Consider the following 16,523-nt stretch of genomic DNA (forward strand, 5'->3'; position numbering starts at 1 on the left):
AATTAAACAGTTAAGCGCCTGTTAAATAGCGTGTGCTTGGATATGCTTAAGGATTAGAAATTTATTTTATTTCTTTATTTATTTTTTTTAAAAAAGATAAATCAAATAGAAGACGACTAGTGAAACTTAGTGGGGGGAAAATATAGAAAATATTATTTAAAGAGGACCCAGAAAGGGTTAGATGTGCACATAAGAAATAAGTTAAAGAGTGAAGGAAAGACTAATAAGTCTGTACCAAGGAAGCTAAGCTATGGCAGCAAAAGCCCAAGAAAATTCCAGCAAGACTTTTATACAAGCATATACATGGGGTGACTCTTGTGTATTAGGATGGCAAAAGATAGCCTTACATGCAGAGACAAAGGAGCGACTTTGACTTTCTAGTCATCTGGTGTGTAGCGTCTTGGAGACGTTGTCCGACAGAACAGCCGCTCCGATTCTGATTCAGAACACCGCCGATCCTGCAGCTCACAGCCCACAGGCGTCGAGTTGTCTCTCCACAAGCATTTAGTCTTCTCATCACAAGTGTCGGGGCATCTGAAGTCTCCATGAGAGGCTGGATACAAACTAGAGCTGACAAACGCCATTTTCTCAGGACAAACGTCCCGAGATAACAGCAGAAAACAGATGGGAAATAATTACCATAGCTGATGTTTAATAATGTTAAAAACCACAATCTCACAAACTCTCCACAACTCAAACTCTCCGCAACCCAACCATACGCGCAGACCCGTTTGACTAAGGCTGTCGAGCCCCACTGTCACGGTAATGCGTTTCATTGGCAACGGTTCCGTATGGCATACCACCTACCGCAATAACACAATATCTGCCCAACCACCCATCATTCACACAATACACACAGGATATTAAGGACTGTAAATACTATGCAACCTATACAAGTAACCTACAGACTCTTCAAGTTTTATAGTATCAAATGTATTCAATCTGATTCAGAGGAATGAAAGGTAAGCAGTATGTGAATGCTGAGCTAAAGAGATGCATCTTTAGTCTAGTTTTAAACTGTGACAGCGAGTCAGAGCATCAAACCATATCGGGAAGGCTATTCCAGAGTTTGAGCGTAAACAATTTAAGTTTGAGCCTAACTTTTATTTCTGGAATATTTACATTAATAAATAACTAATGCTAATTACAAGCGATTGTCTAGCAGTGTTGTTGTTAATAAACCTTAAGCAAGAACTGACCACATAGAAGTCATCTGAACAAATTGTAAGTACCATTCGAATGCTTATGATTTAGGGAAGATTTGACTTACTCGACCTAACCTGAGGATAATAAATAATAAGGTTAAAAGGTGTTTAGATTAAAGCACACACACCGTAAAACATGGCGCCCAACTTGGGGCTTTAACTGTTCAATTCTGGCCAGTAATTAAACAGTTAAGCGCCTGCTAAATAGCATGTGCGTCGATATGCTTAAGGATTAGAAATTTATTTTCTTTTCTTTTTTTTCAAAAAAAAAAGAAAAGATAAAATCACCAAATAGAAGACTAGAGAAACTTAGTCAAAAAAAAATAATAATCTAGAAAAGATTATTTAAATAAAACCCAGAAAGGGTTAGATGTGCACATAAACAATAAGTTAAAGAGTGAAGGAAAGACTAATAAGTGTATAACAAAGAAGCTAAGCTATGGCAGCAAAAGCCCAGGAAAGTCCAGCAAGACTTTTATACAAGCATATACATGGGGTGATTCTCATATATTAGGATGGAAAAAGATAGCCTTACAGGCAGAGACATCAGTCCGAGAGATGGAACCAGGAGAAACATTCCTTTCAAAGGAGCGACTTTGACTTACTAGTCATCTGGTGTGTAACGTCTTGGAGATGTCCGACAGAACAGCCGCTCCGATTCTGCTGGGGTGAAGGCCATCAGCACGATACAGCAAGGTCTCTCCCAAAACAGATTCCAATAATTTACAAAGAGCAGTTTCTGTTCATTACACAATAACATTAACCATTAATTTAGTGCAGATAGTCTACTGAACCTTTCCTGTCCTTGTCTGTACGTGGGAAGCGGTCCAGACACGACGATCGTTGCTTCAGGCAATGTGTTGCGTACCATCTCGATCAGGCTCCTGTAGTCCTTCTTGAGAACCTCAGCCTGATGTGCTGCACGCGGGAGTAAACGACAACAGCTCCGACGCGCTCATCACCGTTCAGGATATTGGGAACCTGTGCAGCGACATCAAGAACACGAGCACCAGGAAAGCAGTGAGTGCACACCTTACCCTTACCTGAGGTAGCACAGACATGACGGACCATGGACGTGCAGATGATCACGGCGTTGTCGCGTTCCGACTCGAAGAGGGGAGAAGCGGTTCCAGGTGGAGATCTCCAAGACCGGGATGGGCGGCGGAGAGGTTCTAGCTCTGGTCCTGGCCCGTGTCTTCCGCTGTGTGATCCATGGTGTTGTATTGGTGCCGGAGTGAATGAAGCCAGAGATGATGGCATCCTCCTGGGCAGAGAAACGCATGGAGTAGATGAAGTCGATGAACCACTGACTTGTGAGCATCAGCGCGTGATGTTTCAAGCGCTGACCGCCGATCCAGCAGCTTGGCTTGCTTCTCCAGCAGACCACGGATCTTTTTCTCAACGTATTCCAGCTCCTGCTTCACCGTAAACAGCTCGAATGTGTCCTCACCTGCACTCAGAGGTAACGTTAGACACACATCTGATGTGTTTGCCGTTATAACAGATGAACATTAAATTAGTAGTGAAACTACAACTATCAGTACTAATTTAGGACTGAAATGCTGGGTATAACCCGTATCCTTTCAGTGAAACGGGTGTAAAATGAGACAGCCGATAGGCAAGACGCCATGCGTGAAATGCTAGCGGGCTAAAGGCTAGTAGCCGAGATTCGGAAAATTGGATCCAAGTAGCGATAAAGCAATCCAACTGTTTTTTTTTTATAAGGAATAGTATCAAGGATAAGTTCGCATGTTATAAAAATAGAAAGTGCTTATTTATAAAAGTTGTAAAGAACAAAATCAAGGATTGATGAATCAATTTGACTGATCTACAAACACAAACCTTTTACAATGATTACAAGCCTGTATACTCACCTGTCTGCTTTGCAGTGGAGACCCCCCCCTGTAAGCTCTGTGTCTGCTAACCCTTTCGAGAGAAGAGGACTCCGTGATTGTATACTCACCTGACTAGTTTGCAGTGAAGACCTCCAGCCTGGAACTCACACCACAATCTCTGTGTCCAACCGCCCTTCAAGAGGAATAAGTGTCTGTATACTCACCTGACTGTCTTGTAGTGAGCACCTCCAGCCTGAAACCCTCCTGCAGCAAGCTTCATGATCACCTGACTGAGTCACAGTGAAGTTGCCATCAGAGCACCCCCGACCCTGCATTCCCCCCTAGTTAATTTTATTTTCAATAAAAATATTGTTGTACCCAAATCTTGTCGTTTGTCCTCCTTGCTCTGTCCGACTCCCCAAGGGTGGTGCGGGTCTCAGGGGTGGGTGCAGTCAGATTGGCCCGCCCCGACCTGTGACATACAATTGGCCATTGTACCTATGGACAGACAAAGGATAATTAAAAAATTCATCAATGTAGTGTAGATTAGCAGTGCCGGCTTGCTGAGAAGAAGCATAGCATTCTTGTACAAGTACACACACTCTCAACAGTAACATTTGTTTAAGAAGTTGGACATGTGAAATTTCAGCCCATAAAAATACAAGCCCTAGAAAATACAATGCATTCAAATGAAAGCACGGTCAATGCATGCTTTTTTTTTTTTTTTTTTTTTTTTTTTTTTTTTTACAATTAGTGTAATTAAGCCAGCTTCTTTGTTTCACACCCATTTGTCAATAATCATCTTCTATACATAAATTAGGAAGTACAACAGGCAATGTAATAAATAAATTAAATTCATATAATTGGGCTGTGAAACGATAAATCATGATTAACTTCATCCAAAAATCCAAAATAAGTTTCTTTACATAATATTATGGTTAAAACAGTGTGAGGTACAAAAGAAAAGGTTTAAGAGAACATGAAGTGCAGAGAAGAGCACACAGGAGCAAGAATAAGTCCCACGGCTCCACACAAGGAGGGCTTCAGAAGACATGCAGAGGATCTGCCAATACTCCATTTAAGAGCATGTGGAGGTCCTGAGAAACACTCACAACAAACAAGCATTTAAACCGCAAATTACAAAGTATAGTATTGATTATGTTGGCAAAATAGTCATTCTTTAGGGTGCACATTGATGAATGAATCTCACCTGAATTTCACCGGTCACTACATGTGTGGCGACGCTCTGTATCTGACTCATTCAGAAGCCTTTATATCCCTAAACAGCTCCTGCAAAAACACAAATCATCAGATCACACACACATGCAGTACTCATTCCAATCAAGAGCTCATTGGAGAAAAATCATCAAATTAAGTTAATTCATTACAGCAACATGGGGCATATCTGGAATACAAGTGTTTAAAAAACACAGGACAGGTAGTAAGTGGATCGTTGGACATAAAAGCACTACACGAATGATCTAACCTCAGTGAGAGTTCACATCAGACTCATTTATATCTTAGATCTACAGAGGAAACAGAACAGTTAACATGATACACCAAATTAAAGAAACAACAATAATAATAATAATAAATCCAAAAATCTGTGTGCATGCAGATAAAGTGAAATATACAAAACTCTTAAAGACCAGTAAAACACTGGCAAAGGCCAGCTGCTAAAAGAGACTGTAAAATCAAATCAAACACCAAATCTCAACCTGCAAAATCTATGTGGGATGTTTATGAGAGCATTACACAAAATGAGTTTCATAAAAATAGGATAAATAAATAAAAATACTCACAATACAAGCATCCCAATTCAATGATCAAAGGAGGCATAATAACAAACACGTATTTCTGCTTTAGAAATGTGCTCATAAATGTCAGTTACAAAATGGTGGATGTATTAAAGCACACAACAATTGAGATAACTTCATGAGACATTAATGGACCAGCCAAATCCACAAGGAGCCACACACATCAACTACAACTTAAAGTAATGCAAGCCAACGGCCAGGGCGAAACAGAGGGCTTAAATACACAGATAACAGATCAGGGAAACGAGACACAGCTGGGGTAAATTAACCCAACGACAGTAACCATAGAAACAAACTGGGAGAGAACGGAGGCCTGACTGGTTCATGAGGTTCAGCTGTGTTGTGTTAATGAAGACGGTGAAACTGGGATCAAGGAGTGGCACAATTTGATGAAAGCCTAAAAATAGGCTTGTTTGAGATGCGCCTCGCCTCGCCTGCAATGTAGTCGAGAGTAGGCGGCTGCAGTTAGAGGAGGAGTGAAAAAAGCGCATTCAAGCCGGACAAATCTCGGTTCTCGCAGTGAATCAGACACATGTGAGATCAAAGTCTGATATCGCGGGATTCACGCTCGTGCACGTGTTGCTAATAAACTGGATGTGATTTAAGTTCGGTTGCTTTTTATATAAAAATAAATATAATGAACAAGACACCCAAAGTACTTGCTATTTAATTAGGCTACATTCCAAATATGTGTTTATCAATCATTTTTTATTTAATACAGACGTGTTTTATATATTTTTTTTAAATAAAAATGACATCACATAATAACCCATATGGCACTGTCAGAGAGTTTATTCACCCATATGTATACACATAAAACATGATATCAGTTTTAAAATCAAACATTTTAAAAGAGAACAATTCATCACTGTTGTTTTTTTATTATTTATTTTATTTTTTATTAGAATGCAAGTGACAAACATACAAGCACTACAATTTGTGAAACAAATATTATAGTCAGTCGGACAAGTCGGACAAATTTCTGGTTCCCGTAGTGACCACTCACGTGGTGTTTGCATTCTTTACCACAGCTGAAGTGAAATAAATGTAACATTTGCCAAATAAACAGATATTTCAGACACATTTTCATTCAATACTTTTGAACTAGAATAAAGTTCAAAATAAGCCTATATGAAGTGGAGTCAACGTTTTTTAATCAGTTTTATTTTGATAAACATGATAAACATGACACAATAACATTGCGACTACATGAAAAGAGTGTTTACTGTTATAAAATACTGATTTGTGAGCTTTAGTGGAACTAAAGGTGTGAGAATAAACACGAAATGCACGTGATCGTTGTCATGCGGTGAATCCGGCGAATTGTGGAACAGCTGTGACATCATCAGAGCTCGTGCAGCCGCTCTTGAGAAGCTGCGCTGGCTGAGTCCTCCGGCTACTCTCGTATCGCTCTCGTGGTACTTTAATGGCATACATCACAGTCACGTGGAGTCAGCGCTGCATCAAGTCGGACAAAATTTCTAACCGGCATGCCCTGTTTAAGTCAGCCGCCGATCGGTCTGCACAGAGCTGCATGAAGTCGAACAAGCCTCATGCAAACACCACGTGATCGGTCACTACGGGAACCAGAAATTGTCCGACTTCACGTCTCCGTTTGCAGCTCCTCCCCGCCTGCACGCGGCTATTCTCGCCGATCGGTTGCATCCAGCCGCAGCCGATGTCGAACACACCTAAAAGGCTTGTTTGAGATGAGCAAAATCTGCGCAGAATCGATCACCGGTGATCAGCGCGAGATGCATGCCGGTTAGAAATGTGTCCGAGAACGGTCCGCCTGGCTCTGTTGTCATGCCGACGTATGTCAAAAAACTCTCGCGAGCGCAAGGCGGAAGGGTCGGATTCTGCAGTCGCGCGCAGTTGCTCTCCACCGACTGCGCTGATCAAAAGCATGATGGGAAACGACTTGCTGCTCATTGGTTTAAACAACAGTGATGAAGGTAAATTCCATATTCAATATTATTCAATATGGAATATAGATATTCAAAATCTTTGCACTTTGGTGGATTTAAGGTAATTTGGTGTTGGTATTTGGATTTAGGGTGGGATTAGGAGAGAGGGGATAGAGTGTTGGTGTTTGGTGAAGGGTTTGTATTTAGAGCAATGGCAACAGCCAAAAAAAGGAAGACTATCTGGGAACATTTTGAGCTTATAGCCTCCAATGTATGTATCCATATATATATATATATATCCATATATATATATATATATATATATATATATATATATATATATATGTAACATTTTACTTATTTTATTCTTGTAAGTAATTTATTACTTTCATATAACATTTTTTAGAAGGCTTGGTGTGTGACAAAGAGCTTGTTTATTGAAACAACACATCATCCATGCTAAGGCATTTCAGAGCTTTACATGAGACTGCACAGATCCAGAAAGCCATGTGAAAGAGTGTTCTCTAAGGCTGGGGAATTACTGTGTAAGAGGAGAAATAGACTCAGCCCCAACACTGTGAAACAGCTTTTAAAAAATAATAATTAAAATAATAATTTAATAATTAAAAACTTTATCACCTTTCTGTCATTCCTACAGTTACATAAGCACTATCACTGCCAAGCGTCCTACATTTAAAAACAGATGATCATATCAGACAATGTTATATTCATTGCGTGCATGTGTGCGTGTGTATACAGAGAGAGAGAGAGAGAGAGAGAGAGAGAGAGAGTTCACTGTGTTTGTGTTCTGTGTTCACTGTGCTCTCAGAGAGAGGTGGAGACAGAAGAAGAAGAAGAAGAAGTTTTATTTTTATAGCGCCTTTCCAAAGCTCAAGGTCGCTTTACATGGTACATGAACAATACATTTAAACACTGACACACAGCTAACAGTCACAGAGGATACAAAATAGTCACATTTAAACGAAGTACATGTTGAATAGATATGTTTTTAGCTGTGTCTTGAAAGCAGTCATTGATGAAATATTTCGAAGTGAAAGGGGCAGTGAATTCCATAATGTTGGCGCATTTACACTAAATGACCTTCCACCTACTGTAGGTAATCGATAGCGGGGGATGGACAATAAACCAAGTTCAGTTGATCTGAGAGAGCGTGCAGGACGGTAGGTGAACAGTAGATCAGACAAATATGGGGGTGGAAGACCGTTTAATGCCTTATATGTTAAAAGCAATACCTTAAAGTGGATACGAGATGCAACGGGTAACCAGTGAAGGTCATGAAGCACTGGAGTAATGTGAGCTGAACGCCTGGTGGAGGAGAGAACTCTTGCTGATGAGTTTTGGACGTGCTGTAATCTAGCAATAAGTTTTTTGGGAAAGCCAATAAATAAAGCATTGCAATAATCCAGACGTGATGTGATTAGCATGAATTAAGAGTTCGGCGTCAGGCGAAGTGAGAGATGATCTTAGACGAGCAATATTTCGAAGATGAAAGAAAGAGTTTTTCACAATGGAAGAAATATGAGAGCCCAAAGATAGAGTTGAGTCAAATAAGACACCAAGGTTACGAGTCAGTGATGAAGGCTTAATATGGAAACCATCAATATAGAAGGACTGGTCCATCCGTTTGACTGAGGCTGGAGAGCCAATCACTAATATCTCAGTTTTATTATCATTTAATTTGAGGAAGTTAAGGGACATCCAATGCTTGATGTCCCTGATGCATGCAGTGAGTGAGTCAGGCAGGGATGGTCTGTCGGAGCGGGTGGTGAAGTAAATTTGAATGTCATCTGCATAGCAATGGAATTGAAGTCCATGCCTGCGTATGATGTTACCAAGTGGGTGTATATAGATGATGAACAAAAGTGGACCAAGAACCGAACCTTGAGGAACGCCCCGTGTAAGTAATTTGGTGGCAGAATTATGACCTTGTATGGTGATATAATACTTTCTGTCAGTGATATAGGAAATAAGCCAGGAAAGAGCGGAACCAGTGACACCAATATCAGAAAGCCGAGAAATAAGCAGTTCATGGCATACCGTGTCGAAAGCAGCGCTTAGATCAAGAAGCATCAAGATGTTTATTAACCCTGAATCCATCGATGAGAGAATGTCGTTAACCACACGCAGAAGAGCAGTTTCAGTGCTGTGAGATATCCAAATAAGATCGTAATTGTGAAGCAACAACTTTTTCAAGGATTTTGCTTAAGAATGTTAGGTTTGATATCGGTCTGTAATTGTCCATGTTTAAATGGTCAAGGCCAGGCTTTTTGAGAATGGGAGTCACTGCAGCAGTTTTTAATTCCGCTGGGACGATGGCACAAGCTAAACTACAGTTTATCATATGAGTTATGAATGGTGCGACCTCAAGGACGCACTTCTCAAGTAGAACAGTAGGTGTAGGATCGAGCCGGCAGGATGTAGAGTTGGACTTCACAATTAGGTCACTAATGGCAACAGGAGTAGTCAGAGTAAAAGTAGAGAGAGGGTTTGACGAGTGGGCTGGACCAGATATCATTAAGCTTGAGTCACTTGTGTGCGTGTATTTGATGATGGAAGAAGTGATGGACATCAATTTGTCTGAAAAGAATTTAGAGAAGCTATTTACAAGCTCCACAGAGCCTGACATAACATGTTGTGGTGGATTTGTTAGTTTGTTGACCATAGAAAAGAGTGATTTAAGAACACTTCCTCATACACTGTGATCATTATCACAGCATTAGATCAGACTATTTCTCTAGATTCCAACAACTAGATCCAAATTTTTTATGGCATTGCCAAATCCAGAAAAATTAATTCATCTTTTGGAAGAAAACTCCAGCTCAATCACAACAGCAGCAAACTATGTAACAGCCTGCCACAAACTAGGAGAGTCAACCAGTGGACAAAACTAAACTCAGAATGCTGGTTTAAAACTGTCTTTTTTTGTTTGTTTGTTTGTTTGTTTTTTGTTTGTTTGTTTTCTGATATATGTATTTCATGCATTTGTTTACTGATTCATTTACTGATTATTTGTTCATTGCCTATGTAATGGCCAATGCTTTGGCAATACTCTATAACTCATGCCAATAAAGCTCATTTGAATTGAATTGAGAGAGAGAGAGAGAGAGAGAGAGAGAGAGAGAGAGAGAGAGAGAGAGAGAGAGAGAGAGAGAGAGAGATGGAAGGCAGAGGTGCAACCAGAAATCCTGAGGTGGAACCAGATTGATGCCTGACCAAGACGGAGTTGGTGGGAGCCTGGTGGAGCAGGTGGGACGACGGGTCAAGGTGAAGCTGAGGGCGCATTGAGCCCCTAACCCGAATGACAAAAAATAATTAGGCAAACTAATATAGTTTTGTCTAATTATTTCGCCATTTTGAACCGAAAATAGGCCTATGTAACATGTAGCCTAGTGTAATAGTTTAGGCTACTGTCATTGTGAGGGGACAAGCAACATGAACAAAGCCTTTTTCATCATGTTAGGCACAGGATTAATAATGAATGTGTGTGTACATATTGAGAATAAAATACAAATTGCTGCCTTTAGTAAATTAAAAAAGCCAACTTTAGGAGGGGAAGAGACAGGACAAGATAAAAACAAAGAGAAAAAGAATGTGATGCTGATGAGGAGGTAAAACTAATCAGCTGCCCACTGACATGGTTTTAAAGCTGTTGTTATTGATTTTTTTTTTTGCCTTCACAACATCTTAAAATGCACATCTGTAGTTCAGAGAAATCCAAACTTTTCTCTGGGAAACCTCGAACCCCCTAACCAGCCTGCCTCAAATTCGGGACCATAGTGATTATAAAACCATGAAACCAATCAGGTAATGAAACTAGTTAATAGTAAGCATTAGACCCTAAACTAAAGTGTAACTTTTTTCTTTATAAATCATTCCCCCTAAATGAAAATCTTAAATGAAAATGTTTTTTTTGTTTGTTTTTTTTTTTAGGGAGGGAGAGTACGGAAGCCCTGAACCGCAACCTAAAAAAAAAAAAAAAAAGTCAGTAAAAAAAAAAAAAATCTTAAAAAAAAAAAAAAATCTGTAAAAAAAAAATCTGTAAAAAAAAAATAATAAATCTAGCATTTCGAGATTAAAGTCGAAATGTTTCGAGATTAAAGTCGAAATGTTTCGAGATTAAAGTCGGAATGTTTCGAGATTAAAGTCGGAATGTTTCGAGATTAAAGTCGGAATGTTTCGAGATTAAAGTCGAAATGTTTCGAGATTAAAGTCGAAACATTGTGCATTCATAACAGTGCGCGTCCACTGGTTCAGAGCGCGCGTGCGTGTGTGTGTGTGTGTGTGTGTGAAGTTGAACTGCCATGGATAAACCCAAAATAGTAGCTTTTCGGTCTCCTTTGATGAAACAAAACACACACACACACACACACACACACACACACACACACAGTGTGTGAAACTCGCTATTGGCCATTATGAATGTCTGTGTGTGCGGCAATGTGAGACAATGGAAAGCACACACGCGCAGCTTCTACGCGATAGCGAGTTTCACACTGTGTGTGTGTGTGTGTGTGTGTGTGTGTGTGTGTTTTGTTTCATCAAAGGAAATTCAACAGGTGCCAATCTACCAGCATTAGGCTACCATTATAGGACGTTATAAAATATAATGCGCCGGAATAGACTTTAGCCTATAGGAAAACCAACACGGAAAACACTTTTCAGACTGGATAGAGAAATCCAGCTTTATGAATGAATGAATGAATGAATGAATAGGGCATTTATAGCGCTTTCATATATGCCTACACTCAAAGTGCTTTGCAATCATATCAGAGAATCTCTCCTCAACCATAAGTGGTTATTAAATCTTAGGAAATCACAGGATCCGGCCAAATGATTGGATACAGAATGATGCACTTAAAATGTATCCAGAGCGTATTTACGGGGAAGAGGAGACCGAACAGTTACTGTTGTGTTCTCGACCCAGATAGTGTTGACTAGACGAGCACGAAAACACCTCAGTAGCACGTGTGACGTGTGTAGAATTTTGTTGAAAGCCCAGATAAAAGTAAAAAGCTACTATTTTGTGTTTATCCATGGCAGTTCGACTTCACACACACACGCGCGCGCGCGCTCTGAGCCAGTGGACGCGCACTGCACAATGTTTCGACTTTAATCTCGAAACATTCCGACTTTAATCTCGAAACATTCCGACTTTAATCTCGAAACATTTCGACTTTAATCTCGAAACATTCCGACTTTAATCTCGAAACATTCCGACTTTAATCTCGAAACATTCCGACTTTAATCTCGAAACATTCCGACTTTAATCTCAAAACATTTCGACTTTAATCTCGAAACATTTCGACTTTAATCTCGAAATGCTAGATTTTTTTTTTTTTTTACAGATTTTTTTTTTTTACAGATTTTTTTTTTTTTTACAGATTTTTTTTTTTTTACTGACTTTTTTTTGTTTTTTTTTTTTGGTTGCGGTTCAGGGCTTCCGTAGGAGAGGGGGGGGGGGGGGGGGCATCATAAAGGAATTATGCTTAGGGGACCAAAATGGCTAGCAGCGGCACTGCCGACTTCTGACAAAAGCGGAAGTTCGAATCTACGCTTGTGCACATAGCCTAGTCTCTCTGAAAGTCCCTTCCTGTTTTTTCTCCTCTTTTCTTCCATTATTCCAGGTATTTAATGGACTATTGTTCCTCGGTTTATGATCTGAGAGTAACTGCAGTCGTGATATCACCACTTCAAGATCACTGTCAGAAGGTTTAAAGTGTTTACAGTTTAAGAAAGGCTTAATTTCTAGGTGTATTGGAACTGTAATTATATTGCACACAAAAGGACTCTTATTTTGAAAGAGCGACAGACTGACGTCATTTTTGAGGAAGCGCTCCAGCTGCATCACACAGTTCAATGACAGGAGATCATCGGGACTACACGTGCCTTTTTTCCTGCTAGGTATTTTTTTTAGGTATTATTGGTCAATAATGGCATAGATATTTACATGTGAGTTTCTTCTTTCTTTTGACTATATATACAATAATTCGTTTATTTAATTATTTATTTTTAAAATGAATGAAACTACGAAGCAAGGAGGATGCACACGCACTCTTGCATTAACTGTGTGCTCTGCAGCCATTGGTGGCACTTTTCAGTATGGCTATAATATTTCTATCATCAATGCGCCCACATCTTATGTTCAGAAGTTCATCAATGAGACCTGTATGAAGAGATGGGGTACAGCTCTTGAGCCTAGTCAGGTGACACTGATATGGACCTTTATTGTGTCCACTTACTCACTCGGGGGGCTTTTGGGATCCCTGCTTGCGGGCCCAATGGCTATTAAGTTTGGACGAAAGGGTTCCCTGCTGCTGAACAACACCTTCCTCTTTCTGAGTGCAGTCCTGGCTCTGAGCAGTCGCTCGGCTGGCTCCTTCGAGATGATCCTTCTGGCACGTCTGCTTGTGGGGGTAAATGCTGGTGTTAGCATGAACGTCCAGCCCATGTACTTCGGAGAAAGTGCACCTAAGAACCTGAGAGGTGCCGTTGCCTTTTCGTCGGCTGTTTTCACCGCTCTCGGGATCCTAATGGGCCAGATAATGGGTCTGACTGAAGTATTGGGGAGTGAGTCTCTCTGGCCTTATCTACTGGCAAGCAATGCTCTCCCCGGACTAGTACAGCTGATCACCTTGCCCTGGTTTCCAGAGAGCCCGCGTTACTTGCTCATTGACCAAGGGGACAGAGAGGCGTGCGGCCAGGCCCTGAGACGCCTCCGAGCGTGCAGTGTTTTCACCGAAGAGATGGAGGAGATTCTCCAGGAGCAGGCCGGAGCGGGCGATGCCCATGCCAAGACACTGTGGGAACTGATCCGAGACAGAAGTCTTCGCAGGCCGCTCTGCCTTGTAATGGTTGCCAGCAGTGCCATGATGCTGTGTGGCAATGATTCGATTTACTTCTACGCCTCCTATATCTTCCAGGAAGCCGGCATTCCAACGGACAAGATTCAGTACATCACAATCGGCACGGGTGCCTGTGAGTTCACTTCCGCTTTGGTCTGTAATCTGCTGATCGAGCGTGTTGGACGCAGGCTGCTCCTCGCAGGCGGCTATCTGTTCATGGCTTGCTGGGCGGTGGTCTTCACGGTTGCTCTCTCGCTGGAGGGCAAAGTGGCCGGCATGCCGTATCTGAGTATGGCCTGCGTGTTCGCCTACATCTTGAGTTTTGGCATGGGTCCCGCAGGAGTCACCGGGATCCTCCCAGCCGAGCTCTTTGACCAGCTGACACGTCCCGCAGCTTACATGGTTGCCGGATCCATGATGTGGCTTAATCTCTTCGTCGTAGGAATGGCCTTTCCATTCATAGTTAACGGCCTGGGACAGTTCTGCTTCCTTCCCTTCGGCGCTGTTTGTGTGGCCTCATTTCTTTTTATCAGTTTCACTTTACCTGAAACCAAAGGGAGGACACTGGCCGAGATCACTGAGGAGTGGAATAAGAAAGACACAGCTAATGGACGTCCGAAATATAGTCAACAATCGCAAAGTCCGACTGATCCACCAGAATGCCTAGAGATTGAGAAGATCTGAGTGAAATCTGGCTCAGTTCCGCTTTCACTTTTATGAGTTTGACAATGTAATTGTTTTTCAACTTGTTTCTATTTTGACACTAATTTTTGTCTTAATTTATTCGTAATTTATTCAAAATTATTGAGAATATTGAACTATATGAAACCTGCATGAATACAAAAAAAAATACAAGTTGCTGTACAATTTATTATAGTTCCTAATTGAATGTTGAAAATCAGCTAGAAATACAATACAAGCAATTGTAAAAAACAGAAGAGTTGCATGTTGGAAATGTATGTAGAATTTGATACTCTATTTCAGGGATACAGTTTTTTTGTTGTTTGGTTGTTTTTATTGTTTTACTATTTCCCAGAATACTTGAATCTTTATGCCTGCAAAAGTGAAATGCAATTTGCACTTATATATTTACCTCATTCTGTGTCTCCAATGTAATATTGTTCCTTATTTATAGAGTTACTGCTTTTGAAAGCCAAACCCAAAGATCAGTGCACTTTATTACCCTGCTGTCTTGCATTTGTCGGAGATAAAGACAGTATGAGATCCCTGTATGAGAGATTGCAAGTTATTTGCTTGCTGTACCAGCAGATGGCACTATATCATCATCATTGTTTTCTTCTGTCTGTCTTCTCAATCAACCGAAACAAAAACGTTCACAGCATGCCATTATGTTTAGGTGTAAAAGAAGACAATCAGTTTCAACACAAAGTAACCTTCATTTGTGCCTTAGAGTTTCACATATTTTCTGCCTACTAACCTGCCTATGTAATCTAAGTAATATAACCTATATTCAACCAAATGAAATGGAATATTCTATCTTTTGAATTGCATGATGGTTAATCATTTGTCCTAAATCATATGATTTATGTGTAAGAACTTTGTTAAATCAAAATGCTGTTTTTATGAGGGTATATTCTACTCAGTTTGTAGCTAGTAAAAAAAAAAATAAGTGGCTTGATGAAAGACTCTCACTGTTCCTTCCATTGATGATTGATATGATTAATCTGGACATTTATTTATTTATTTATTTATTTATTGTAGATGATAATTTATACTTTGCATGTATTTGTATTCAATGTGTAATATTAAATTCACACTGGTGCCTTCTTTGACAGCTAATGGACTACTTTATACGCATTATATCTATAATATCTCGGGAGTTTCCGGTAACAGCGTTCAGCAGTTCAGAAGGTGCCTGTAACGATGCAAAATAGATGAATTTAGTTGAAAATTTGAAAATATCAAACACAATGAAACACTATTTTATAGCTGGCAAAAAGAAATGTAACAAATAAATTAAATGTGAAAACATTTTTTGGAGGATCGCTGATATTCATTAAGTTTCCCTCTTCAGTCATCAGGTCTGATGAACCCTACTGCTTTTATTTTTCCCAGCATGCTTTGCTTCCCTTCCCGTAGGCAGTGCACATGGTGTTAGAGCATATGGCTCTGAGGACCATCATGACTGTAACTTTCTCTTATAATAAACCAAACTGCTACACATCATTTTTACAAAATTAATGCTAGCCAAAATTCTACTTTCAGTTGATCCAGTCTGTAACTTTTGGGGGTTAAAAATTGTCCTAAAGAAATTTTTGAGCAAGTACATAACCAGCCAGTGTTCAAACCTCTCTGCTCTATCAGTACACACACACACACACAACTGTACACGTAAAGAAGAGTCTCGGCTCGTACACTATATTGCGTGTGAGGATGCTGGAGGTGGAGATTTTTCTCACAGCACTTGATATAATGAAACGTATTAATTTGATGGAGGATCCAGAAAGGTTCAAACCACAAACACCGATGACAACAGATTCAAAAAATTCAAAAGACTTTGGACTGAGAGTTCGGAAAAAGAGACCGCAACCGACCCATGCGGAGACAAGGATACATCTCTGAAGGGCTTTAGATGTAGTCACGCAATGTTGATGTTGTTAACAATTTTAGAACAAAGTATAATTTACACGGTTTTGACCTGATATGATAAAACAATCGTGATTTAATGCAATGCCTTTTTCAGTTAGTCAGTCAGAAGAACAAAAGTGGATGTTACCGTCATTCACTAGTGAAGAGTACCTGATACAAATTACAGACTTCTACATGCTTTGGAAGTGAGAAAACCTGCAAAATTGGCAGTGATACACTATAAACAGAGATTCAACGGGGTACAAATATTTTCTTTCTTTGTTAAAACACTGAGTTTTGATTTCTA

At 40.1% G+C, this 16,523-nt stretch overlaps 1 protein-coding gene across 1 annotated transcript; it reads left to right on the top strand.

Moving 5' to 3' along the window:
- Positions 1-12,359: 12,359 nt before the first annotated feature.
- LOC120464328 (solute carrier family 2, facilitated glucose transporter member 11) lies at positions 12,360-15,138 on the top strand. Its single transcript, XM_039653738.2, has one exon. The coding sequence runs from the start codon at positions 12,800-12,802 to the stop codon at positions 14,309-14,311; it is 1,512 nt and encodes a 503-aa protein (XP_039509672.2). The 5' UTR covers positions 12,360-12,799; the 3' UTR covers positions 14,312-15,138.
- The last annotated feature ends 1,385 nt before the right edge of the window (positions 15,139-16,523 follow it).

This window comes from Pimephales promelas, chromosome 17 (assembly GCF_988280905.1).
Source record: "Pimephales promelas chromosome 17, fPimPro1.hap1.1, whole genome shotgun sequence".
Taxonomy (NCBI): Eukaryota; Metazoa; Chordata; class Actinopteri; order Cypriniformes; family Leuciscidae; genus Pimephales; species Pimephales promelas.

What these genes read in the sequence shown, in the direction of transcription:
- LOC120464328 (XM_039653738.2), top strand. Translation starts at nt 12,800, where the DNA reads ATGAATGAAACTACGAAGCAAGGAGGATGCACACGCACTCTTGCATTA.